Source organism: Archocentrus centrarchus, chromosome 12 (assembly GCF_007364275.1).
Source record: "Archocentrus centrarchus isolate MPI-CPG fArcCen1 chromosome 12, fArcCen1, whole genome shotgun sequence".
Taxonomy (NCBI): domain Eukaryota; kingdom Metazoa; phylum Chordata; class Actinopteri; order Cichliformes; family Cichlidae; genus Archocentrus; species Archocentrus centrarchus.
In genome coordinates this window covers 19,943,129-19,969,119 of record NC_044357.1, presented here as the reverse complement: position 1 = coordinate 19,969,119, position 25,991 = coordinate 19,943,129, and the positions used below count along the sequence as shown (strand labels likewise).

Below are 25,991 nucleotides of genomic sequence, written 5' to 3'. Positions count from 1 at the left end.
GTGACAGTAGGTTTGTATATTCTTTTTTTTTGGGACTGCCTTCACCTTAGCTTCCCAGCAGCAAACAAACCACAAACTCCAGCCCTTATTCTGTGCCGAGAAACCTGTAGTACACAACATGGAAGAGCACATTCAGAAGAAATACAATCTTGCACTTATTCTGTATGCTTGTATACAGGTTTAATCCTGGATTATGTAATACTCGACTCCAGGACAAATTATTTGGAAACTTAAAACCCTAAGAAATGCATTTACTGAAATACTTGACCTGACTAACACACACACACACACACACACACGAACACACACCCCCTTAACAAACAAATTAGCATCCACATTAATCATTGAAACTACGCAGAAGTCTACTACACATTTCTCCTCCTCTGACAAGATTGAAAGGAAGAAGGCTGCTTGCATCATTCAAACTGCGGTTGCAGTCTGATGTATAATATGAAACGGGGGATGAAACATTCTTAAGGATTCATTCAGGATTCACAGCACCTCAACTGAATAGAAAACATGTTGTTTACACACACTTTTATGCAGTCCTTTTTTAAATTTTTTTTGTCCTACAGCTCCACATACCACGAGTTTACCCCAACAATTGATGTCTTGTCTTTGTGGGTTTTCTCCATTTACTCGGGAAAATCGTTTTTTTGCCAATAATCCAGACGATGGTCTGCCTCACTGCATGCTCTGGTATGTGAAATTTTCCTGGCATTTTTCAAAAATATGATATTGTACATTCAGTAAAAGCAGCATGGGAGTTTTTACAATCCTCCAGACCAGAAACTTAGTGGACATACTGAATATTTCTTGGCACACAGAGGTTTTCTGGTCCTGCTTTAAAGTCACTCTGATCAGTGACAATTCCTCGTAAACCAGCTTAAAGGAATGACACATCTTGTGGATATTATGTGGTTAAACTTGTCCTCATATGTTGCTATGTGTGTTTGTCAAATTCGGACGTTTGATGGCTGAGGGTAGCGTGTTTCAGTAATTTTAATAGCCTATGCAATTTACCTTTTTCTTGTGGGGACAAAGGAACTTCAATAAGGCAAATCTAAAGCACACATCAGTACAACTATATGTTTTTTTTTAAAGCTTTCCTTTAACACAGAACAGTTTATACTTGTGTGTCAATATAACCATAATCAGTCATTGGGAGTACTGTCCAAAATTAACCTTTGTAAACCCTAATATAACTAGTATCTAATTCAAACACTGCAATTAAGTAACACTGTAATGGACTAGTGAGCTATCCAGGGGTACACCCTACCTTCTGCCCTAAACAGCTGGGACTGCCCCCCCCATTTCTGGCCCTATGCTGGAAGAATGAAAAAGTACTCCAGTCACATAAATGTGTACAAACAACAAAAAAATTAATAGAAACAATGTAACATGATAGGGTCAGTAATCTTGGTTTGGGCTCGAGACTTCAAATTTTAAACAGAAAGCCTAAATTCAATCAGCCTCTGCTGCTTGAATTTTCCATTTTTATTTAACTATTTATTTTATCTAGTGGGCCAAACATGACAGAGGAAAATTATTAAATCCTTGAAATTAAATATAAGCACTAAGTGGGCCTGTAGATCTCAGCAGCCCTTGTAAACATGATATCAGGCATGATTTCCTTCATAGTCGTTTTGTCATTACCAGAGGCTGTTGTTGCTCATTTTTAGATACAATAAATTTTAAGGATCGATATTAACCCTCATTTCACAGAAGCCTGCACTTACTTTTGTAAGCACTGTGTACAGTATGTGAACTCTCTTTTTATGAAAGTACAAAGCGTGTCAGACATCTTATTTTAAACAGGTGTACATCTGTCTACAGGTTGTGTAAGGTTTTGTGACATATGTCATAATCTGGGAGATAAAAGATCAATAAGGCACTTTCCCAATCCTGAGAGCCGGTCAAAGTCAACCTCTCATATTTTCTTCAGATAGTATTTAATATCTTCACTCATATAAAGTCAGATAAAGTGCTGTAAAACTCTGTTATAAACACAATTTTTAGCATGCTGCTCAGAGAATAGGGTTCTGCTAATTATGTGACCTACAGGACTGCTGTGGTGAGGCATTAATTTTTGCACTCCCACATTCTAATTGTGTTGAATTCAAAAATAACAATTAAGTGGACGGGCAGTCAGAAGCAAAAATGCTTGAATAACAGCAAAACCAGTGATAATAGACTTGTTTGTTTTTCCATAAGCTCTAAACGCTCCTGCAACCTCTGGCAATGCAGATGGAGGGCAGAAAATGCAGCAAGCTGTTGTTGTCCATAATGTCTACATATACTTCAGTTCACATTCAACACATCTCCAAGTGCTGTGTGTGCATCTGTGCACACACAAACATCAAAATTCAACTGTGTGTGGAGCTTTTCGGTGTCGCTCTCTTTTGATACATGTGTTTTTGACACTCAATAGTCTGTTTGGTCGTCTTGTTTCGATTCACATGTCATGCCACCGAGTAAAGTCTGAATAATGGAACTGGCGGCGCGCTGGTGTCGGATGAGACACTGCCACCACAAAACTAGCCCGGCTGTTGTGTAATCATCAGGCTCACACACACGTGCCCCGTCTGTGTATCACAATACATGGAACAGATGGCAGGGAGGGTGTTAAATAAACACAAATACACGCTCATTATCAGCTTGGGTTACAGGCAGCTGCTGCTGCCGCTCGTTCTGCCTTTGACATAGATATCCTATAAAAAAATCGCATCCCGATGAACACTTTATGTAGAAGGGTGAAAACCAAATCTCAGAGCAGCAGCCAAACAAGTCATTTCGGATGCGGCGGGGTATTGGGAGTGGACGGGTGGGGTTAAATAATGCGAGGGCTCAGCTCTTTCTAATCACTCCCCTGAGTGGTACATGCTAAATCTAAAATGCAATCTGCCACAGCCGGCAAAGAGATGAAAAGAACACAACATTGTAAGTACAATACATACAGCATATCAGCACATGTACATGCACATTTCAGTCCACAGACACACACACAAAGACACCCATAGCCATGCACAGATTGATCCTGGAAAAAGCAAAGCATTAGGCCTGCATAGGCTTTTCTTTCTGGCACTAAGCTCTTGCCCTGATGCTGAGGAGTTTGACCAGCAACACTGTTGCATAAATGTTTAACTCCTGCAGCTGTGAAAGGATAATATGTCACGGGTGTACTATCATTAGTGTCAGAAAAAAGGGGAAAATAAATCAGTAGAACTCAAAGTGATCACTCTGATCTCCGTTGTCTTGTTCCGACTACCCACCCAGACTCCACCCTCCCATGACCCCAAAATATATAGAACAATATTACGGAGAAGACTGGACTGGTGACTGTTTCCAATTTATGTTCAGTGAATGACCTCATTCATTTCTCCACTACTCTAAATCAAACACAGGCACCTATGAGCACGTGGCACTTGTTTTGGATCTGCTGCATTTTTAAAAAAGACTTGTCGTTTTAGTTGATGTCATCGTGCTGCTTTAGCTTGTCCCTTTGTTCACCCCAAATGTTTGTGAACTTGTCGGGGTGGTTCATAAAGGTCTGGCTAACTGAACCGCACAGCTAAAACCTTCTGATAAATAACATCTAATGGTATGTCAATGCTAATCCATTGAGTTTCAACTTTGACTCCCCCCCCCCCCCCCCACACTCTGCAGTCTTCCACCATCTCTGCTACCAGCTCTTGATATGACTCTGTCTTTGCCCGTCCTCACTATAAAGTCATGCCACCAATGCTGCACAACCGCACTAGTCGATTAGCTCAATGTCAGTGACTGTAATGGACTTTTGGACACGATGCCCCTGTGGCATTCGGTGAGCTCTTTCCCACTGTCCCTACTCCATCACAGTCACATTGACTGAGCTGTCTGCACGGGCAGACACCAAAGGTCAACTTTCTGCAACAGCTCCCCCTCTAATGCCCCAGGTCTCCCTGTGCCCAGAGCCCAGACACACTGGGCAAGATTATGGCTGTTAATTCAACCTACTGCATTTATGTGCACAAAGTCCACTAAGTTGCTTGTTGAGTTGTCAAAACAATAATTATGTAATCTGGCCAAAGTGTTTGCTTGTTTACAACCTGTGTGATTATGTTCCTGCTCTTCTAGTAATAAAGTGTCTGGTGTGCACAATGTTACTGTGTAACTGTGGGAGTAATGAGAGCAGGACCCAAGTTTTAATAATCATCCTTTACTTTGATTTTGCTCAGAATCAAACGTGGTCTTCATGAGACTTCATCTCAGTTGTTCTGTTTGTTTGGCAAAACAGGGGGCTAAAGCTTTAGTGCTGCTACACCCAGTTCCTAGAGGGCCACCAGCTTCTCAGACCAACACCATGTCCCGACAAGATATTTCCATTAGGCGCTGCATTACCATCACTCCCTCAATTGCTTTCTCCATGCACCTCAGGAAGTGGTTCTCTGCGGAGAAAGCACTGAGGACTTGCAAACACTTCTCCCTCCACCTTTCGCATCCCAGCATGTGCTGGCCTGCATTAGCACACTTGGATGGGCCTGTGGCTGTGCAGTGGGGACATGTGACACTGAAATATCAGAATTTTGCCACCCTGCCTCCACCCATACTCCATCCACAGACACACGTCCTTCACAGACCTTCTTGGCCCTTCGTTCTCTAACATACAGCCATCAATTCTTGTTTTGCCCTTTGCCGGAGTCCAAGGGCGCAGCCTGCATGAGGTGAGGTGGCAAGTGCTCCATTTTTGACCTTCCACTTCATGAGATCGGCTTCGTTGACATTCGGATACAAGTGCTCGTTTCCACTGCCTCTCCCTTCCCCCACCACCGAGCCAGCTATAATGCCAAGCATGTCGAATCACTTTAGCGTCAAAATACCAACAGTCATCTCCCCCTGTCCTCTCTGCCCTGCTAACTCCTTACCCCCCCCACAACCCGACTGTTTCTCTCTCTCCCCTCTGTTTGTTCTCCTTTGGGGGTGGAGGGGACACACAGAGTCGGATGATCTGTCGCTGCCCTTCAAAATCCCATTGACAAGGACAGAAGCAACTGACCATAGTGAGCAGAGGAACAGCTAGAACCGCCCCTGACAGCATCAAGCCCCCAGTGGAGTCTGAAAGGACACCTGAGCTCCCACACCACCTCGTTAACAAACACGCCAGTGAACAAACAAGAAGTGAATCAGTCTGCTGTAACACTATGCTGGATCTCATTTTTGTTGAGATGGAGATGTCAAAACAGAAAATAAGAAAGTGTAATGCCACACAGCCAAACTATATGGCCCCCACGGTTCAAACTGCAGAGAGATATTACAAATTATTAAACACCCAAAAAACGTTCCTGCATTTTTGTTGTTTTCCACTGTGACTAAAGCAGTATCGGATGTTGCAAGCAAAGCATAACAACAGGCTCAGAGAGAAAATAAGACTTTTGACCTCTTCCTTCAGTCTGGCCTTGTCCAAATATCTTAGCTGATCCAGATGCTAAATGGTAGCTTTCCGGATTCTTCATCATCTTAGGAAACATAAAAAACACACAAAAAACAAAACAGGCGCCATAACAGATGGTATTTCTTAAAATCATGTCTTTTCACTCTTGTTGTTTATTATGGTTATCTATCATACATGGCTCTTTCCAGTGGGAGTAAATATTTTTTGTCCATTGTACTTGCATTTTATTCAAGCCTGCAATGTATTATTCTGCACATAAAAAACACATTTCCCACTGATTTTTTTTTTTGCAGAGTAGAGTATATAATGGCTGTTTTTTTTTGTAAATGACACATACAATTCTCTTGTATCTCAGTGCTCTGATGTTTGTGTGTGGTTAGATGAGGCCAGTGCCCCTCAACACTTAGTCAGCCTCTCTAATATAAACAGGCCACTCTGGATGACGCTTAAAGAGCCAGAAATCAGCACTGCAGGCTGATTCGCATGTTTCTATCAGCTAACCATAGCAGAGATACAATCAAGAATGAGATATCTGGGTCAAGATGCATGCATTCATTTATATTCATGCCACTGGTTAATTTGCCCATATATTCCAGCAGAAACCGACGTGCTTCGCTGTCATTAACATACTGTTCTGTGTTAGGCAACGTGGGGCCTCAAGAATGAGAACTTGCTTATTCATGTTTAATTGAAGTTAATAAAAAATGCGGGATTTCTTTTTTTTTCTCCCCATTTTTTCTCATGCAGATGCAAAGCCTCGCACACTGTACTGTTAATCTCACTCATTGGGTCAAAATAAATTCCAAGGACAGCTGGCAGGATGGAATTTCACCTTATCTGTGTAAACTAACTCCAAGAGATATATTATCTATAGTCTAAATATAACTAAAGGTGCAGAAGAAAATACATTTAAAACAAAACCACCTGCTTTCTGTGTGTGTGTGTGTGTGTGTGTGTGTGTGTGTGTGTGTGTGTGGGGGGGGGGGTAAATTTGTATTCCACTGTAAAATTAATCAGGCATTAAATTATGCTGTACTCTTGATAATTTACATTTAAATGTTGTTTCCAGTGCACAACCAAGATTTAAATTTAAACTCACAGCCTTTGAGAATTTGAGCTCAGTTAAATATTCAAGTTCTACTCCCAATCCTCAACTCCTCAGAGATGACAATAACCACACCACAGCAGCAATATGACAACTTCTGTCCACCCCCCCCAATATCCACGGCTGCCTGCTCTCTTCACTCTCCAACAGGTCTGAGCTGTAACAATGAGATAGCATTTCACTCTGATGGTGCTGCTCTGGGATTAAGGGCTCAGAGAGTTATCAAAGGCTTAGTCACTCTGATTTCTAGTGACCCACCGAGGATGGCTGCGGATGGCATTCTGTACCAGCGCAGAGACCTCCACCTCTGCAGACGCATCCTAGCTGCAGTAGCAGCTGGCCACCAGGGGCCATGCCACTTTAGGGAATCCCATTGGACCAGATGGACAGTTATTATGGGTATTTAGTGAATCCTCCTTAGATAAAAGGACTAGCTGAGAGATTATTAAAGAGCAATACAAAAAGAGCATAAAAAGGCAAAAAAACAAAAACAAAACCTTTAAGACAAATCAATACACAAATACCAGTTGTGGTGGAACTTCCTTGTTCCTGTATTACTAGTGGATCAACTCACTAAGGTGTCAATCATAGCAATAAAATTACAGTGAATTTAACACTAGAATCTCTTCTGTTTAGCTACATGGGGAATTTCAGCTTTTTCATATTTTAGCCTTAAACTTATCCGTCATCAACATAACTCCAGACAAATACAAACATTTGTCCCTTTACACTTCATATATGCAAATATTAAACACACACAAACACACACACACACACACACACACACACACACACACACACACACACACACACACACACACACACACACACACACACACACACACACACACACACACACACAAAACCTCAAACATCTAATTAACTGCAATGTTTGGCAGGTCTTATCGTAGTGAGGACAAACACAAGTGCTCTGGCCATAAGCAAACCACATACAAGTAAAAACATGCAGAAATTAGCTTGGCTTAGCTTGAGATGAGTTGTGATAATTGGAGTTTGTGTATTAAAAATACAAAAATAACTTGTCTGTCCCGATGAATGGGGTTCAGGACCCATAAACGGCAGCTTGCTTGCCTCCAACCCCATTGGCTTCTGACCTAGCAGGAAGCAGCCAGGGAGAGGACTGACTCCAGCCAGCCAATTAGAGCGCAGGGAGCACGAAGCACACTGAGGCTAACGAGCTCCCTCCCCGTGACCCTCCTCACCTCTTCAGGACCCCACGATGGGAAATATGAGGAGCCGGGAGCCACTTTAACTAGACGTTAACCCCGCTTCCCCGCCCCGTTGCTCTAAAAACCCACCCCAGCCGCTACTCTAAAACCCTGCTGTGTGACCACAAGGTCTACCAACACATGCTGCCTCTCTCCAGAGGCCTACCACATGGATTATTTCTGCAGAACGAATTCTAAAAAGCAAGACACAGAAAAACAATGAGCATGTAAACACACATTTCTTGCACAGAGATGGAGCTAGCCCCATAGTTTATGCTGGCCTGGTTCTAAGTGCAAGGCTAATGGAGACTCTTTCCATGTACTCAGAATAGTTAACGGGTTCCAAATGAATTGGCAGGATTTGAGAGGGAGTGAGATAATTCTGAGGCACTGTAATGAAATGGGACTGCATTAAACACTAATGTGACTTGCCTTTCGGTATAATTGCTACTTATTAAAATATAATCAATAGAAAGCTATAAATCATGAGAAAACATTACACCTGGTGGGTTAATCTCTGCAGGTATTGCCGAGTTTCTGGTGCATCAGTCACATCCAGAGCTAATGAAATAAAAAGAGAAGGAGCCAGTCATAATCATCTATGTCCAACATCCCCACCCCCTTTTCTCTCCAGGCAGAATTGGTCCTGTCATTTGGACCCTCCAAACACAGACCATATGCGAGTTCAGCCCTGGCAATCAGACTGCATTGTGGAACAGGCAGCTGAGTTCATCAGGAAAAAATTAGCCCGCCGCTCTGCAGGCCTCGCTCCCATTGGCCAGTCACGAGGCCCGCTCCGTTTGAGGGCACCCCAGACATTCCTGCAGATAATCTTTTCCATTCCTCTGCTCAGCTTGGTGAGGAGAGACCAAATCACAGCACAAGGCTTGCATTGTAAAGGCCCTTTTCAAAAAGCTCTGTTTTCAATGCTGTCTCTCTTTTACAATTCTCTCTCTCACCTCATGCACCACATTTCCAAAATAGAAAAAAAAAAAAAAAATCCCATAATGACTTCTTGTTCTCATTAAAAAACAGCAAAAAAAGAGAGAGACCATAAATTTTTTTTTTTACTTTACACTATCCTGTGGAAAAGCGTTCTCTCGAATACTACATTTCTCACGGTCCCTTTCCAGTAAGAGTTTGTTTTTGAAAAGTCCAAACAATGTAAAACCACTGAAACCAGAGCCCAGCCACATCAGTGTGCTGCCTGGAGTTCAGCAGATCACCGCTGAATACAGCTCCCCCGGGCGAGGCTCGCAAGCCTTCCCAGAAACCTCCTGCTTGGTCACCCCTACACGCCTCACGCCTCCCACAGCAACTTGTCATTGTGGCTGTAGTTGGGCAGCTGGAACATCATGATTGGAGGACAATCACACAATTTAGGGACACTGGTGAATTTATAGAAACATTTTCCATAATTAGACCCAAGATTATTACAGAGTCTATAAACTTTAGACTCCAGAGCGACTAGCCACCCTCTGCTGCTATGACTTAACAGTTAGGTAACTTTCTCTAGAGGTACCCTCTGCTCTTGGCTGCTTAGCACATGACTGATTTACTTTAACAACTCATACGAGAATAGCAACAAGAAAAGAAACTTCATGCCTCCTCTCTTCCTATTTGCCCCTGAGTCTGAGGCAGACAAAATAATCTAATGTTACTTGTAACCTGGTGTCCTATAAGTCTTGAAAGCAGCCACAACACAAAGACGCAAACCTTTAACACACTTCAGCAAAACTCCACATCTAATCCAGATGGTCCCAATTGTTCAGAAAACACATCCACCCTCATTATAAACTCTGACAGTAAAATATGTTGTAATCAATCAAGACAACTCTACACAAAGATGGGGGTGAGGTTGGCGGAGTAACTGTGAACCTCATCATGCTGAAACTTGTCCATAACAAAGTATTTGCCTGTGAAAGAGAGGGTAGTGGGTTCTCGAAGGGAAACAGAGACGGTTAGATTTACTATTGTTTTTATGAAGAATAAAACAAATAAAACCTTTAAATAAATTGATTGAGGTTTTAAAAAAATGGCTCTGTGAACACACTGCCAACACAATGTTTCTGTGAGGTCACAGTGACCTTGACCTTTGACCGCCAAATTCAAACCTGTTTACCTTTGAGTGCCCAGTGGACATTTTTGGCAGATGTAATGAAATTCTCTCCTGCTTTTCACGTTATACACACAAGTGTGACAGACATGACTTGACAGTGACCTTGACCACCGATGGGGAAAATCTAATCATTTCATCCATGAGTTTAAGTGGCTGCTTGTGTTAAATTTCATGAAGTTTCTTAAGTATTTAAGAAATATAATATCATAGACAAACAAAAACACACACACAAAGCTCAGGCCATGGCTCACGTAAGCACTGAGGTGTAACACCTGCATACAACACGAGTATTATTTCATTCACAACTTCATTTCTTTTGGGCTCTTTCAAGGTTTCAAGGACGACACTGTGTCTGATTCTCAAGGGCAAAACTTTTACTGCAGTAACAAATATGACAAGACAAAGAAATGCATGCTGGATTTAATCAGTGTAATCCTATTAGTACATTTGACTTCATTTTTTTTTTTTTTAATGGCTCATTGTCAGATATAATGAGATGATTTAAAATGTGGAAAGTCCTAAAGGCAACTTTGACTTGAAAGAACCATGCGCGGATTCTATCTTTGGTTATCACACTAATATTATACAAGACTGATCAGATTTTGTTGTTATCCAAAACTTATGATACAGAGCCTTGAACTTTGTGTTCTGAATTGCTCTGGCAGTGCTTAAAAGGAACAACACAAATCAACTGAATATTTTTAGACATGAGGTGTTTTCCCTTATGTGCTCTCGCTTTAAAAAATGATTATAACATTTCTTGAACGCTGGACGACTGATTTAGCAGAATATTTAATAATATTTACTCATTATTTTTTTTTATTCAATATACCGCCTCAATAAATGATTTCTGAGAATACTTAATAGTAGAAGAAAAAAAAAAGAAATGACGCAAAGCAGAGGGAATGTGATTAATTTGCAGTTCAGTGCAAAATGCTACTTTGTAGCAAAAGGAAATATGAAAAACACTTGGTTTCTTTTAGAACATGTATTTTCCAGCAACAGATGGCTAAAAAAAAAAAAAAAAAATTGGAAGACTTTGCTTAGGAACACAATTTCAGAACAAAAACATACACAGTAATTTTGGAGTGTTTCTATTTCATGCAGGGAAATCAAACAGAGGTTTTTATACTGTACGTTGAAGTGACTTTGTTCTAGCGTACGAGTCATGCTCTCATCACAAGACGGGCAGCTCAGCTGGTAACAGCGCTGAAGGAGCGAGCCTCGGGGATGGAATGATAAATGTATCAGCATAACCACATGTTCTGCACAGTTTGGACCATTATTCATTAGCCACATACCAGACAGCTCAGTTCAGAGTACCCACTGATGTCAGCCCTCTGCTTGCCCGAGAGGGCCGACTGAGGTGCCGGGAGGAAGGGGGCCGTTCTCAGAGCACCTCTGTTAACTTGTCCATCACTGAGGCTCCACATGCAAAGACACCATTAATCATAAAAAAACAGACTGTATGCTGCCTCTTAAACAGCACCCCCCCACCCCCACCAGCCACACCTCTGACCAGAGGCTGTGGAGTGAGTACATATGTGACAAAAAACAAGCAATACTTTCCAGCCCTGTAATAAAACCAGTGAAATAAATCAGCATTGAAGCCTGAACTGTGTTTCAAACCATCACACAAAACAGGTTAAGGCTATGTAAGAAAAAGGTGATTCATCATAATTGAACTACTGGTCTAAAATTCATATAATTTTGATGTGTCTTTGAAGTCAAGAAAACAAATGAAATTGTATTTTATTTTGGATAAGACCGTCTCTTTAGGGTGCATCAGCTTTTGGGGCGCACTTAAAAAAAAAAAAAAAAAAGAACGAGGCCAACATGACTTCTTACTTGTTAGATTACACAGTGCATTCCCCACATATTTTACCCAAGATCCCACAAAAGAAACAGAGTAGCAACAACTTTGCTCATACCTGTGGATAGGCGGCGCTCATGGAGGGGACACATGCCACTGAAACAGGAACAAGCCTCACCTGAGCGACCTCGCTGCATCGGAGGAGCTAGAGAGCACTGGGGCTTCAAGAACCCTACAATTTAAAAAAAAAAAGAGAGAAATTAGACATAAATATAACAGGAAGAATGTAGAGATGGGATACAAATTAATAACTGCTTCTGAGCAGCTGATGATAAACTTTAGCATAAAAGTGCCAACTCCCCCCCCCCCCCCCCCCCCCCCCCCCCCCCCCCCCCCCCCCCCCCAAAACAGGCAAAATCCTCAATTTAAGAGCCTTCTGGTTGGTACTCATGAACTAAAGATCACTATATCACCAGTGCAACACTAGCATTTTACAGCTTTGTAACCACATGTACAACACCCTAAACTCCTCTGTTATGGCACTGAGCCAGCCCACTGCTCATGTCATCTGTATGTCTGCATCCAGCCTCGAGGGCTCCAGACAGTGGACAGAACCTGCACAGTGCTGGGTAAGGCTGGCCTGGGGAAAGGGGAAAAGGCTTTTGGGGACAGCATTAAGGTTAGCAGTGCTGTGTGGTCAAAATGCCACAGTAAGTTGGGGTGCCTGAAGGGAACGGAGGAGGCCGTCATACTGTCTGTTTCAGGGGTCACGGTGGTCATTTTCAATAGGGAAGCCATTATCTGACACAATGAGGCAACTGAGGAGGCTGGATCCCCTCGAGGCAAGCGCGCACCAGTCACTGACTTCATCCAGCTAAGAAAAGATCAACAAACAAATCTAGATTTTTCAAAATAGCAATGTTTTGAGAAATATTCAAGAATTATAGCACCATAATATTACCCCAATGTCCTAAAATTGATGAATAATTTGAAAAATGGTATAATACAAATTACAAAAATGTGCCAGACTGAGTAGCACTAACCTTTATGATTGATAACAGTTTTTATTATTTCTTAAATGGACTGAAAGTGGCAGATGACTGGTATTTTGCAACATTGACCCTGCAGCCAAAAGGAAAACCTGTGCGTGCAGAGTAGCGGTCATTCCATCTTTATTGACGGGGTAGTTCATGCGGATCTTATTGGCATTAGAAGACCTCTGCAAATCCAAACTTTATTCACTCCTTCAGAGGACCTTTGGATTTTCTGCAGACATCGAGAGCAGCAAGCAGAAGAGCCCTCCCCGTCACCGTGATCTGAGCCCAATAAAGCTCCTTTATTTCCACCATGAAAAACATGTCACTCCAGATGAGCTCAGAGAATGACATTTAAAACAGGCAAAGAGATATTGAATTAGTTCCCCATGATAAGCTGTCTGAGATGCTGATATTTGTGTCTGTACCATGTGCGAGTGCAATTACATAGACATGTGAAGCGGTGGGGGTGGGGGGGAGAGGGGCTTTGATATTCAACACATTCTTCAAAGCTTTGATTAGTATTACCGATGACTCGGGGACTCAAGTCTGGACCTGTAAGAGCAAATAGATGGACTGAGATCATCCCGAATATCACAAATGAAATAAAAAAGGCAAAGAGGAACACATTAAATTAAAATAAAGCCTGTTTCTTCTCATGTCTCACACACACACACACATCACATATATCATCGTTTAATGAGCATCATGCTGCTGTTGTTGTCATCAGATGTTGGAAAATGTCATCTTAAAATAACAGCAAAGCCTCTCGAGTGCAGCTTTATGGGTATCATGAAGATTGTAGGCATGTTGGAGGATCATCAATAAAGTGTTTGTGATTCAGAAAACAACAGCCTAAGAATCCACTGGACGTCTGTCAAGACTATATGTGTGTGTGTGTGAATAAGCTCTGAGTTGTAAGTGTACTGATAATTTAATGGGATTCAACCCGAAGTACAATTAAAAATGTTTTACTCTCAGCTTGGAAGCCAAGTATGAGTTAAGATCATTGCAACATGATTTATTAGATTAGAGATTTGTGCCAGTTATCCCGTCATCACCCTAATACAATGCCTCAAATCAGTGCCACACGATGTCCTCATACATTACAGATATGAATATTCTATTGTAGTGTGGTAAAAAAATAAAAAAAAAATCAATGCAACTTTTGAGACAAAATAGCTTAACAAAAAGACCTCAAAATAAATCAACCACTCCACTGTTTTTACCAAATGTATGCACAAGAGTTGTTCTTCAGTGTGTCAGTGCAGAAGGAATTATCTCCATATTCATGAAGGGGTGTGTGTGTGTGTGTGTGTGTGTGTGTGTGTGGGGGGGGGGGGGGGGGGGGGGGGGGGGGGGTCAGCAGTTCTGCTAGGCCATATTTTTCCCATCTTTGCCAAATTAAGTTCTTTAGGAACACGACACGTTGTTGGTTGAATAAAGTGGCTGGAGGCCAAACAGTGAAACATGGTATGGTGCTCTGAGCAATGTCACTAAATATTAAGTCATTAATATATGAGCTCTGCTTCCCAGTCAAAATGCACTTTTCCAAAGTCAGGAGTAAACTAAGGAGACAGCACCCCCCAACCCTACCCCACACAAAAAAAAGAAAAAAAAGAAAAAAAGAGAAAAAACAAGTCTTACACTACAAGCAGTCCACTGGAATAACGTTCCCACGGGACAAAGTAATGTTAAAGCACAGGGTTTCACTTACACTTTGTATGAAACTGAAAAAATTCTCAACATCTCAATGTGTATTGCAAATACACCTAAGTTACATTAAAAAAGAAAGAAAAACTAAGTTGGTTAAGTTGCTAATGATTCACAACTCGAGTTCAAATCTCAAAAAAACATAATTACAAGGAATGAATCATCAAACATTTAGCTAGTTGGTAGCTGTAAATATACTTCAAGAATGATGAATTTGACAGGAATCCATCTTTCTCTCTTTTTTTGGGCTTGATAAATCATTTTGAGTGAAGGGCTTTACTTTTAAAGCCTTGAAGTGCATGATGAAAGCATGTGGGCATGCACGTGCAGGCTCTGGATCTGCTGCTGTAAGAGGTAAAGTTGGTACACGTCTTGTCATTAAATCTTCTCCAACATTGTATGATTATGTCTTGGTTCATATATATTCAAGCAGGATCTTGATTACCAAAATGTTTGATCTCGCTCTTCACTTCTGAGGAGCAAGGATCTCACTGGCTTTAATAACTGCATGATCCAGTCTTTCAAGGACAAGCTCAAAACCTTCCTCTAACAGCCAATCAGCATTAGCTTTAGCAGCCATCATGGGGGATCAGAGCAATGTAAACACGCTGGGAGTTTCCTCATTAAAGATAGACTGCTAATGAAATCCCATCCAGCATTTACAACCTTGTGCTAATGAAGGGAAGCCTTTGAGATGTTCTGCTAATGAAAGAAGGGCTTTTATTGATATAAAGCTAATAAATGAAAGGCTTAATGACAAGGTTCTAATGAAACAAAGGTGTGTAAATTTGGCATTATAACAAAACCCACTAAGAAGATAGCTGCAGCGTTTTCATTTAAGGACATTTTTCATTTACCACAGATACACCAGTCAATAGGCTTCCAGAGTTTACAAGACCCCACAAACTGAAGCCTTTTGAATAAAATACATTCAAGCATTTATGAGTTCAAGGGTTCGTAGCTGAATTCTCCTGAAGAGTAAGAATTGCTCATGTTCTACGTTGCCAGGGTGACCAAGCCCAAGGTCAAAGTTCATTGGCCCCTTAATGCATCTCCCAGGTGCAATAAAAAAAAAAAAAAAGCCCTTCCTTTATGGGGCTTCAGGGGATAAGATCCTGATAGAGTGCATGGAAGGATGGAACAGCGGGGGCCATCAATCGTTACTGTTATCGTCATGACTGGCACTCACCTTCAGCTGAAGGAGGCCTCAAACCTCCATGTGCAGGAGAGGAGGCTTCAGTCGTGTTTGCCCACATGTACTTGGGATATGTATTTTATTGGATTCTCTATATTAAGCAAAAATTCCATTGATATGCTGCTTCAAGTGTCTTCATTTGCTTTTTTTTTTTAATTTGTTTTATATCAGTGGACTAATAATTTAAAAAATATTTTTTAATTATTAGTCAACCATGGAAATAAGACATATAAGATGTTATTCTAATAGACCGTGTTTTCCTTTAAATGACACACATCAAACATGGCAGTTGACTATCATCTGATATTTGCTTTCCATGATCCGTCCGCACTGCTTCCACTCTAACAAAGCCGTTGTGCTGATGCATGTCTTTGTTTTTTCATCTGTTTGGAGCTATAAGACACAGGCTCCACTGATAATCAAACATTTCTTGAGAGCTGCATTCCTCTCAAGAAATGAGAGGAATGCAGCTCTCAGCATGCAAAGCGTCTTGCTTGTCCCCGTGCATATTTGCTCCATCAGCAAACTGTCTTCCCTCCCACTAGATGAAATCTATTTTGAAGAAGAAAGCCATACTTAAACATGTCATTAAACTCACATTTATCTCAGCCAGAGCAAAGTCTGGGCACATCTATTATGATAACAAAGCACAAAAAAAAAAATAAATAAAAAAAATCAATGATCACTGGAAGCCATACCTACTTGCTGATAATAGCATTACGCTTGTTAGAAAAATAGTTGTGATAAATTTTACAAACTTAGAAATCATGTACTTGCTGTTTTTGCATGGTTCCCTGCCTTTCTGTGTTAAAATGGGTTAAAATTTCATCTCAATTTGGACTGAGAGAGCTGTTAGAGAGTTGTTAAACTTTTCACATTTGTGATTATGCAAGTGTCCATTTGGGTCCAAGAGGTTACATTTTAATCACCAAAGGGTGAATGCGGACTTCTGAGCAGACCTGTCATACCACTAACTTCTGGTGACTGAACAGACACTACACTACACATGCACCTTTTTAGGAGGACTCTAAGTGGACTTGAAAAAAGTATAAGAGGAATGACTAAAATATAATCCCTGTGTTACGGAAACCTTGGGGAGCCCTGACAGAGGTTAAGGTCAGTAGAAAGGGGGTCTGGTGAGTCCTTGGAACTTTCAGGTGAACACAAACTTTAGATTTGTAAGATTTGTAAATTAGATTTTTGGTTTTGTGTCAAGCCTAAAACAATGAGTCCCTAGTATCAATATTGATTTTGCTTGCACAGAAACTGAAATCCAAATTTAAAAAAAAAATCTTGGACTGCAGATTTTCTAGAACAACGACTTGCCCTTCCTTCTGATTACGAGGCTTCTTTCAGTCACAATGGACGGTTAGACAAAATCTCCTGTCACAGACACACGTGAAGACCTTGGCAGGAAGACACAATTTTCAGGTTCAGCCACAACAAGCCAAGATCACTTGTAGCAAAACCACCTTTGGAAGGAAGTTGATGATATGATTAATCCTTAACTGAAAAACAAAACAAAACAGTGATTAAAATCTGCAACTCATCTTGGTTTTTTTTTTTAATTGTGAGTCACAAAACCAACTGCTGTTGAGGTCTGGACTGGCAATAAAAAGTTAACTGGACAGCTTTATTGAATGACTTATTAAGCGACTGTGTTTTGTGAGACCTAAACTGAGGAGCTTTTGAAATGAACAAGAGCACCTTTCTGTAACGGTTCTTTAAAAAAAAAAAAAAAAAGAAAGAAAAAACCTAAGCCTTCCTACTTTGTCTGAAACTGAGTCTGCACTTTCACACAGTCTCAGAATAATGAAACTGGCAGTTGCCCTGGTGTGACATTTGAAGCTGCAAAGCCACTATAGAAAAGGCAGAATTGACATAAATGACCTTTTTAACACCGTAAAATTAGGGCTGTTATTGAGAAGCACATCAGTCTACAAACTATAGATTTTCTAGTTCTGAAAACTCTTTTTTTTCCTATAAAAACTAAGGATGGAAAAGACTTTCACTTAATCACCACAGCAAGCTAAAAATTAAGGTAATTACACCAGCTGAATGTTGAGCAAAATACTGGAAGTAACAAGTGGCATGCTTTTTTTTTTCCCGTTAAAGCTTTGTGAAGCTACAAAATCTAGTTTAATGCACCACTTTGTTAAATACAGAAACATTTAAATCATTATGTCGCTTTTAACTTATAAACATCCTGAAACAGGTAGTTCAAAGTGTCAAAAGCACTCATAACAAAACTCGTCCATTCCACACAAGCTGCTGGACTGGTTGCTGCAAGACTTCTCAGCATCTGCCACATTGTTAGATTTTTTCTGTGCAAAAACTTTAATGTTAAGACAAAAGTGTTCTGTGACATTTTAACGCAAATGGTGGATGGATGTGTTTAGGCACAGCCTCCATATCACCTGGCCAGTATATTTTCCGGGGAGTGTAGAGAGCAATCTCCCACAGAGATGCACTATTTTCTATTTTTTGCATAAAATATCCCACTGCAGTGGTGACACAAAAGCAGCAGTTCACGATCACAAGCAACAGTCTTTGATTTCGCTCACTGTGATGTGATGAAGCCAAAGGAAGGCTGCTGATGAGCAGACAGACAGACAGAGGGAGGAAGGAAAACTAAAAGAGTGTGGTAAATGAGGTTAGAGAGGAAGAAAAAAAATGAGGGTGGGGAAGGGGGGGTGGTTCAAAGGTTACTTGCGTACGTCAGAACTTTTCTCCGGGGCAAATAGGGGAACAAGGGCCTCACTGCAACCCAGCAGCCAGAGCAGCTCCTTGGGCAAACGGCTCTAATCAAATTTGTGTGATTGGACTCAGAAAAAGCCGTGAGGGTAAAAGAGGGTCCTTTCACGCAGGAACGGACACAAGGAAGCATTTAAAAATCTACTATCCCGCTGCTGATCTTTACAGTAGCCATTCACATGACGGAGTATCTGCCCACACCAGCCGCCCTTGGCAAAGCACACACTGGCCCTTTCTCAGCTGTGAAATATTAGCACCAGAAAGGGAAAGATAAAACTTTGTTTTATGAGCTTCTTCTAATGGATCATGGGTGGAAATGTGGGCCATACTTTGCAGGATTCACCCTGGTCTGCACTGCTTCAGTCTAGCATCAAAACTGCTATTTTTAGCTATGATTAATAGCTGCAGTTGGACACGGTATTGGCCTTAGTTCAGGGCCTCGATTTTTTTCTTTATCATAGTTGACGTTTGGAGTGATCAAAGAAAATGATCTCAACAAGTAATGTTTAAAAAAAAAAAAAAAAAAAAAAGAGCTTGGCTTTACAGTACAGAGATGAATATACTACAGCGGGAAACTCTAACACACTAACAGCTGAACAGAGAAGTTCTGTGGGAAAAATGGAGGTGGGGTACTGTGCAGCGACCTGTGCCCCACTTGCTATCTGCCTGAGTCCTGGCGGAAGGTCCCAGAACACGCTTCCTGTTAGCTTGCTAAATTGCCTCCACACGCCCACGCTTCCATCTCTACAGGAGCACAGAGTCTCCCATTAACCTCCTCCTGCTGCCTCAGCCTAGTACATCTTCAGTTCGCATGCTGAGGATGTAAACATGTACAAACAACGAAGGACAAAACTAAGGAAGGACCTGTGCTGCCACCCACGTCATCTATTCTTCTCTTCTGAACAATATGTTTTAAAACTCTGACCCAGATTCAACAATTGAGCTTTACGCTTGCTTAAGTCAAGACTTGGATTAGCATATTCTCATTCTGAGTTATTGGTACATCCAGTCTCATTTGAGCTGTCGCAGTCAAATTCTAACCAGGCCAACAACAGTGAAAAGCTTGGTGCTTTTTTCTTCTTTTCCTGTGCAAGAACAAAATGTTTTATTCTGAAATTACTGATAATACAAACATGCAAGGCTTCACGAGACTGTGTAAAAACAATTACTATCTTCATTTTTCAACAGTCTATAACCAAAAGACTGTAGCATCCTCAAATTTTTTAGTTAATCATTAGTAAAATATTTTGCTATAAAAGCATTAACACACACACACACACACACACACACACACACACACACACACACACACACACACACACACACACACACACACACACACACACACACACACACTAATTTGGATTAAGTAATTATGTTCAGTTCCAAAAAACACACTGTAATAACAAAAAAGCCCTACATATCTTGAGAAACAACATATCTGAGTCTCCTATGTGAAACATATTAATGTGAAGTAGCACATAATTCAAAACTTGAAACAAAAGCATCTGGAGCTCCAGCTGCTCTGCTTGGGTGTGCACTGAAAACCAGAATGACATTAAAAAAGATAAAAAAAAAAATACAGTGAAATTCAAATACAGTAGAGTAAGAATTACACAAGGCAGACCACTTGCAGGACAGTTTCAAAAACAGGGATTAAGTGTTCTCTTTGTCTAAAATGTGTCTTTAAGTTGGAGCCATTAAATATGAATGGTAAATTTTAAAACCAGCAATACTGATTCCAGCTTTTTGACAGCAAAGCTCCATTAGGGAGCAGAAGACTCCAGACGGGAAAACAAAAACTTGTATAATCCTGTCCAGGCTGGCTTTCAATTCAACATTAAATCGGTTGTAAAATACACACCTCTGATTCAGTATCACTATTTCCCAAAGAACTGAGTTGGACCTAGAAAGTCTTGGACAGGAAAAGAGTGCTTACAGAGAAAAGTCAAGTTTTGAAATGAAGGGTTTGGGCCAAAATAACCACAACAGGGCTCTCTCCAGAGAAAACCTTCACATATCAGGTCCCATATTATGGACATACCTTAACCTAACTGAGATGCATGCAAGGAAATCATATTAATTATCAATCTATGTATCCGTTCACCTCTCTCTCTCTCTTATATATATATATATATATATATATATATATATATATATATATATATATATATATATATATATATATATATATACATATATATATATAAATAATGGTCTTTGCAACTGCACTTGAGGACATTTTCAAAGTTCCTGAAATTTTTCGAACTGACTGACCTTCATTTCTTCAAGTAATGACGGACTGTTGTTTTTCTTTCTTTAGTTGACGACCGTACTTCTTGCCATAATATGGATTAGATCATTACTCAAATAGGGCTATTCACTGTATACCAACCTTCATAACACAACTGATGGTCTAAAACACATAAAGAGGGCAAGAAATTCAAGATATTAACTCTTGACAGGCACAGCCGGTCCAGGTGACTGCCTCATAAAGCTGACCGAGAAAATGCCAAAATGTGTAAAGCTGTCATCTGAGCAAGCGGTGCCTACCTTGAAGAATCTAAAATATAAAACATACTCTGGTTTGTTTAACACTTTTTTGTTTACTAAATAATTCCACATGTATTTCTTCATGGTTTCAATGACATTAGTATTAATCTACAATGCATTCATTTTTATAAATAATGAAAACCCACTGAATTAGAGGGTGTGTCCAAACTTTTGACTGGTACTGTACGTAAATGAACAGTTATATAAACTTTGGGAACTTGAATTAAATTGATTTTCCACTAAAGGCCTAAGTAATCCACTGGTTTTCACTAAAGGCCTGGAAAGGTTGGGTTTTCCAGGAAAGTTCTGGCTACAGCTCTCAACTTGCTCCTTGGCTCTTTACATGTGTTATGTAAAAATTATGAAATACTGTGAGAGCCCAACTTGCTGAGCCTTTAAAATCAGGAGTAAAATGCTTACTCTCAAATAGAACTGCATAAGGGTTCATGTTAATGACTTTCATTAAATTCTACAAGAGCAATTGCACAATAATCACATAATCTTCCTTGCCTAACCAGTCCATTATACATCCAGAATTCCATTCTGGAGGAAAAAAAATTTCACGATAAATCCAGTTTTCAAGCCACAAGCAGTGCATATAGCACAACTATATGTGATTCATAATATTTTTCTGTGCTTCATATCTAATACTGCACTTCAGCATTTTAGATTTGGTAGATCCAGTCATTAATTGCAATCCCTCGCTTGTAGATCTCAGCTGACATTAGTAGAGTGTACCCTGGATAGGTTGTGAGGCCATTGCAGGGCTAACAGAAGGAGACAGACGGCCAAGCACACTCATACTCTAAACCTATGGGCAATTTAGAATCACTAATTAACTCATCATGCATGTCTTTAGACTTTGGGAGGAAGCTGGAGCACATGGGAAATGTGTAAAAATAAAAGAATAGACTCTTTCGCTATTAATTTTCTCAGACACAAAAACAGCTTTTTTCCTCAAAGCCTTTACACTGAAAACTTGAAAACCAAAGCAACGCTGATTCAAATTTGCAGAGACATAACAAGTTGTGATAGCTCTTAAAACCTTGTGAGGCAACACAGAAAACACATGGACACGCAACATAAAATATGCAAAATTCACTGACATGTAGAGTGTGTAGTACTTCATGGGTAAGTAAAACAGCTGAGGCTTGTTACGTGCTAAGAGTATTATTCCGAAGCCTGAGTGATCTCTCATGCTCTTCAGGAATGGATGCATGCCACACATTCCAAGAGGCAACCAAATTGTTCCAGTTGAGGATGTGCCAAGCTGGCTGCAGTTGCTCTTACAAGAAATATACAGATAAGTGTCAGATTATCCATCTATCTTATTCTCAAATCTAAATGGCATAGTTTGCAAAGTAATAAAAACACCACCCCTTTCCTTTTCTCTTTATAAGCGTCTGACAGCAACATGTAGCTCGAGACAATCGATAAACATCCAACCACTGCACAATGAAACATTCCGTTTCACTGCGACTACTCAACTATATTACTGTATCATTGTGTGTATGTTGTACTTTTGGGGGGTTTTTGTATAGTATTATTGTTGGTTATGATGCATCTATTGATTCTTCTGATTCCTGTCCACTCTGCTGCTGCAGAAATAATCTGAATTTCCCAACTGTGGGACTAACAAAGGCCATCTTATCTTATCTGTAAAGAATCCAGAGGTAAAACTGATGACGGGTCCAAATGTCTACACATGAATTGAAACACTCTTAACGATGACAGAAAATAAAGCTGCATTTGGAAGCACTGCAAAACTGTGTGAACAGTGTTTACCCCTTTCAGCTTGTTTAAATTTTTGAGGTACCCATATTGATTGCATTCCTCCTCCTCTAAATAATTTCAAATGAATGAAACAATAAGACACTGTACTGTGAAACACTAGAGTAAAATCAAACATACGCATGTCCCAGTAAGGCCTACCATGTAAAGTACCAATACTGTATAAAAAAACCTAATGAATCTAAAAGTGTTTTCTAATTACTATCTGAAACACTAGACACCAGAACTTCTACTGAACCAGACTGGTGGAATTACACCATTGAAATATAATCAATGGAATGTTTAATTATAGTATTATAATGGTGTGTGCTCATTTTTCATGCAATGTGATTACAAAGTCTATGCAATGAAGCAATTTGACAGCCGGTGATGTGAAACGAGGCAAAACCGTGTCTTGGTGAGAACACGTCACAAGATCTTATTGATTGCGAGGCGTGATTCAAACAAAGTTGAATGGTGCTCCTTACTTAGATAATAACTGTAAGTTTGAGTCACCTCCTTTATATGATAAATGTCTCATTTTTGAAGTTGGATTGTTTTAAGTTCGTAGTCAAGGGCAAAGCTGTCAGATGCATTGTTAAAAGATATTAACACATCATGAGGAAAAGACAAGTCATGGATCAGCTATGCAAAAGAGCAGCTGCCAACGTGTGGATAGACAAATGAGAGGGAGATAAAATGAGAAAGAGGAGGCAAAAACAAGTGAAAAAAGGGAGCGGAAGAGATAATAGGAGCGCAAGTCTATGGAAAAAAGAAAGTGAGAAAGAGAGAAAAAGGGGAGAGAAGCAGTGGGAGGCATAGAAAACTAGGTCAAATCACATGACTGGGATTGACTACAGGCAGGATTAAATATCCTACAGCATGTGGTCATTTACACAACAAATGTAGATTTCATTTTATAAATTATTTCTCTTCCATGGGGGAATGAGGCTCAGCATAGCAAGTGTGTTGCTACTCTGTATGCTGGTTGGAAGCGAGGCTTTTCAATGAGCACAAAAACAGAGCATTAAAGACTTGAGTGAGCCGTTCCCTCTGAGACAGGAAACAAAGCGAGAGGCTGCGATAGCATGAAAATGATCATAACAGGAGGGGACACAGTTCCAGCAGGAGACAGCTCCATTGTGACAGGCTAATGGCTGTAACATACACTGCCCATTATCCTGGGTAAATGCAAAGGACAGTGAAATGTTACAAAAACAAAGATGTCACGTATTTTAACTGCTTACAACTTGACAGCAAAAGTGTGCCGTGAAGCCTGAGCCTTAGTTCTTGAGGAATATATTGACTCATATCATCAAAGGCCAAATGCATGTAAAATACACCAAATGCACATCTGTGGTCGGTTCTGGTGGTGCGTGCGTGTAAGTGTGTGCAAAAGGAGGCACACCAGCAGTGGGCCGGCACAACAGCGACCTGGTCAGCCTGCAGATGGGGGCTGGCTGGTTTGAGGCAACTTAACTTTCAAAATGAGAGCGAGGGGATTGCCCACCAGCAAATCAATCACAGATAAAAAAAATTGGTGAAATTTTCACTGACAAAAACTGGCTCCAAATGAGGCAATTCAGTGGTGATCAGGCATTATTACTTGAAGCTTGTCTGAATGGAATAGAAAATGTATGAGTGAGACATACAGCCTAATGCAGGGTGACATGTCGTGAGATGCAAAATGTCACTGGTACCCCATCAACCCATCCTTTCCACCACCATCTATCCACCCTGCTGCACCGAAAGAGGAAACTACAGCTGCCAATCAAGCACAGAACCGCAGGCTAAGCTGGTCATAAGCTCAGTCAATCCCCTGAAGCCCAGCAAGTGGAATACCAATCATTCATTCATTGTGACTCTGTCGTCGGTCGACAACGGGAGACACACAGGGGAAATGTATATGTGTGAGCGTGCACGTGAGATAAAAAGCTGGTCAATGGACTGAAATCTGTCACTTCCTTTCTAACTGGAGATTGTCTAGCAAATGCGAGCCAATCAGTGTGATGTAATGTAACACCAATGCCCAGACTAACACGAGGCCCTTTTCTCCAGTCGCTTTGACCCTCAGGTTTTCAGGTCGGGATCCCAGCACTGTGTGTTTTCTATCAGATCTATCGCAACACTGAATAAATGACCCATCTGTGACATATTTGACATAAATATTCAAGTAAGCATTCCTGGGCAATATACTGAACATCAAGTTGCTCCTGATGCACCCATTGGAGTGTGTGGTTAAAAAGCATTTAGGCACAGAATAAGACATTTGTATGAATGGGTGAACGAGGCTTGTAGTAAGAAAGTGCGTTGAGTGCTCAAGCAGAGTAGGAAAGTGCTATATAAGCACCAGTCCATTTAAATATACTTTCTAAATGAAGTGAAATGGTTCACATGAAAACAATGTGTAATTATCTATTTTTAGATTTTAATGGTTTTTCCAGCTAAGGATGAATTTACTTTTGCTTAAGCCTCAAATGTTCTCACTATAAATGTTACTTTGTGTTTATATTTTAGTTGCCAAAAGCACATTTCCCTAGTTGTGACAGGTATCGTCGAATAGAAAGACTGGATTTTTTTTTTTTTTCTCAGTAAGACTGCAAGACATAATCTGATTTTTTATTCTGACATTGCTTATGTTTCCACAGCTCTGCACCTCACAGCGTGTACAGTCTTGGAATTCAAGGTTTATGACCAATTTCTTACCTTAAATCTAAACAATCATTTGACTTGCTGTTTATATTAGAGACGTTTATGATGTAAAAGTAAGACTCTCTGGTTAACCTTAAGAGATTTATTTGGAGTTTCACTTTGTGTGTTGTGTGTGTGTGTGTGTTTAAGCATTGGCCCTAAGGTGCACAAAAGAGTGGGGAGGTCCAGGTTAATAGGTGAGAGGCACCTTTCGGAAGCTACCGAAATGCCATGGATGACATCACCGCACGTCTACCTGCAGAAACCGCAAGATATGATGAGCCAGCGAAGCGTAAGACTGCTCCAAAAATACTAAATCTGCCTTCCGGGGTAAAAACTCTTATCTCAAATAACAATTACTGACCAAGAGAGACAGAACGTCATATCGGTTTATCGCTGAGCAGTGGTGCCCCCCTTTCAAAAAGTAGGGTCCAAAGGAGCAAAGTTAATTTGGATCAAAGGATGGGCAAGTGGACAAGCCAAAACAAGGTCATTCTGCAGGACCACACAGAGATGTGTGTAAATACAACCTTAAGGCATGTGGGAAATGTTTTCTAGTGTAGTCTGATTTTGAGGTAGTGTGT

At 40.5% G+C, this 25,991-nt stretch overlaps 1 protein-coding gene across 2 annotated transcripts in view; it reads right to left on the bottom strand.

Moving 5' to 3' along the window:
- Positions 1-25,991, bottom strand: part of rxraa (retinoid X receptor, alpha a) — a 105,276-nt gene that overhangs the window by 66,962 nt on the left and 12,323 nt on the right. For both annotated transcript variants that reach the window (XM_030742908.1, XM_030742909.1), the window contains exon 2: positions 11,816-11,929. In XM_030742908.1, the coding sequence (XP_030598768.1) occupies positions 11,816-11,929 (114 nt within the window). The remainder of the gene's footprint in view (positions 1-11,815; positions 11,930-25,991) is intronic.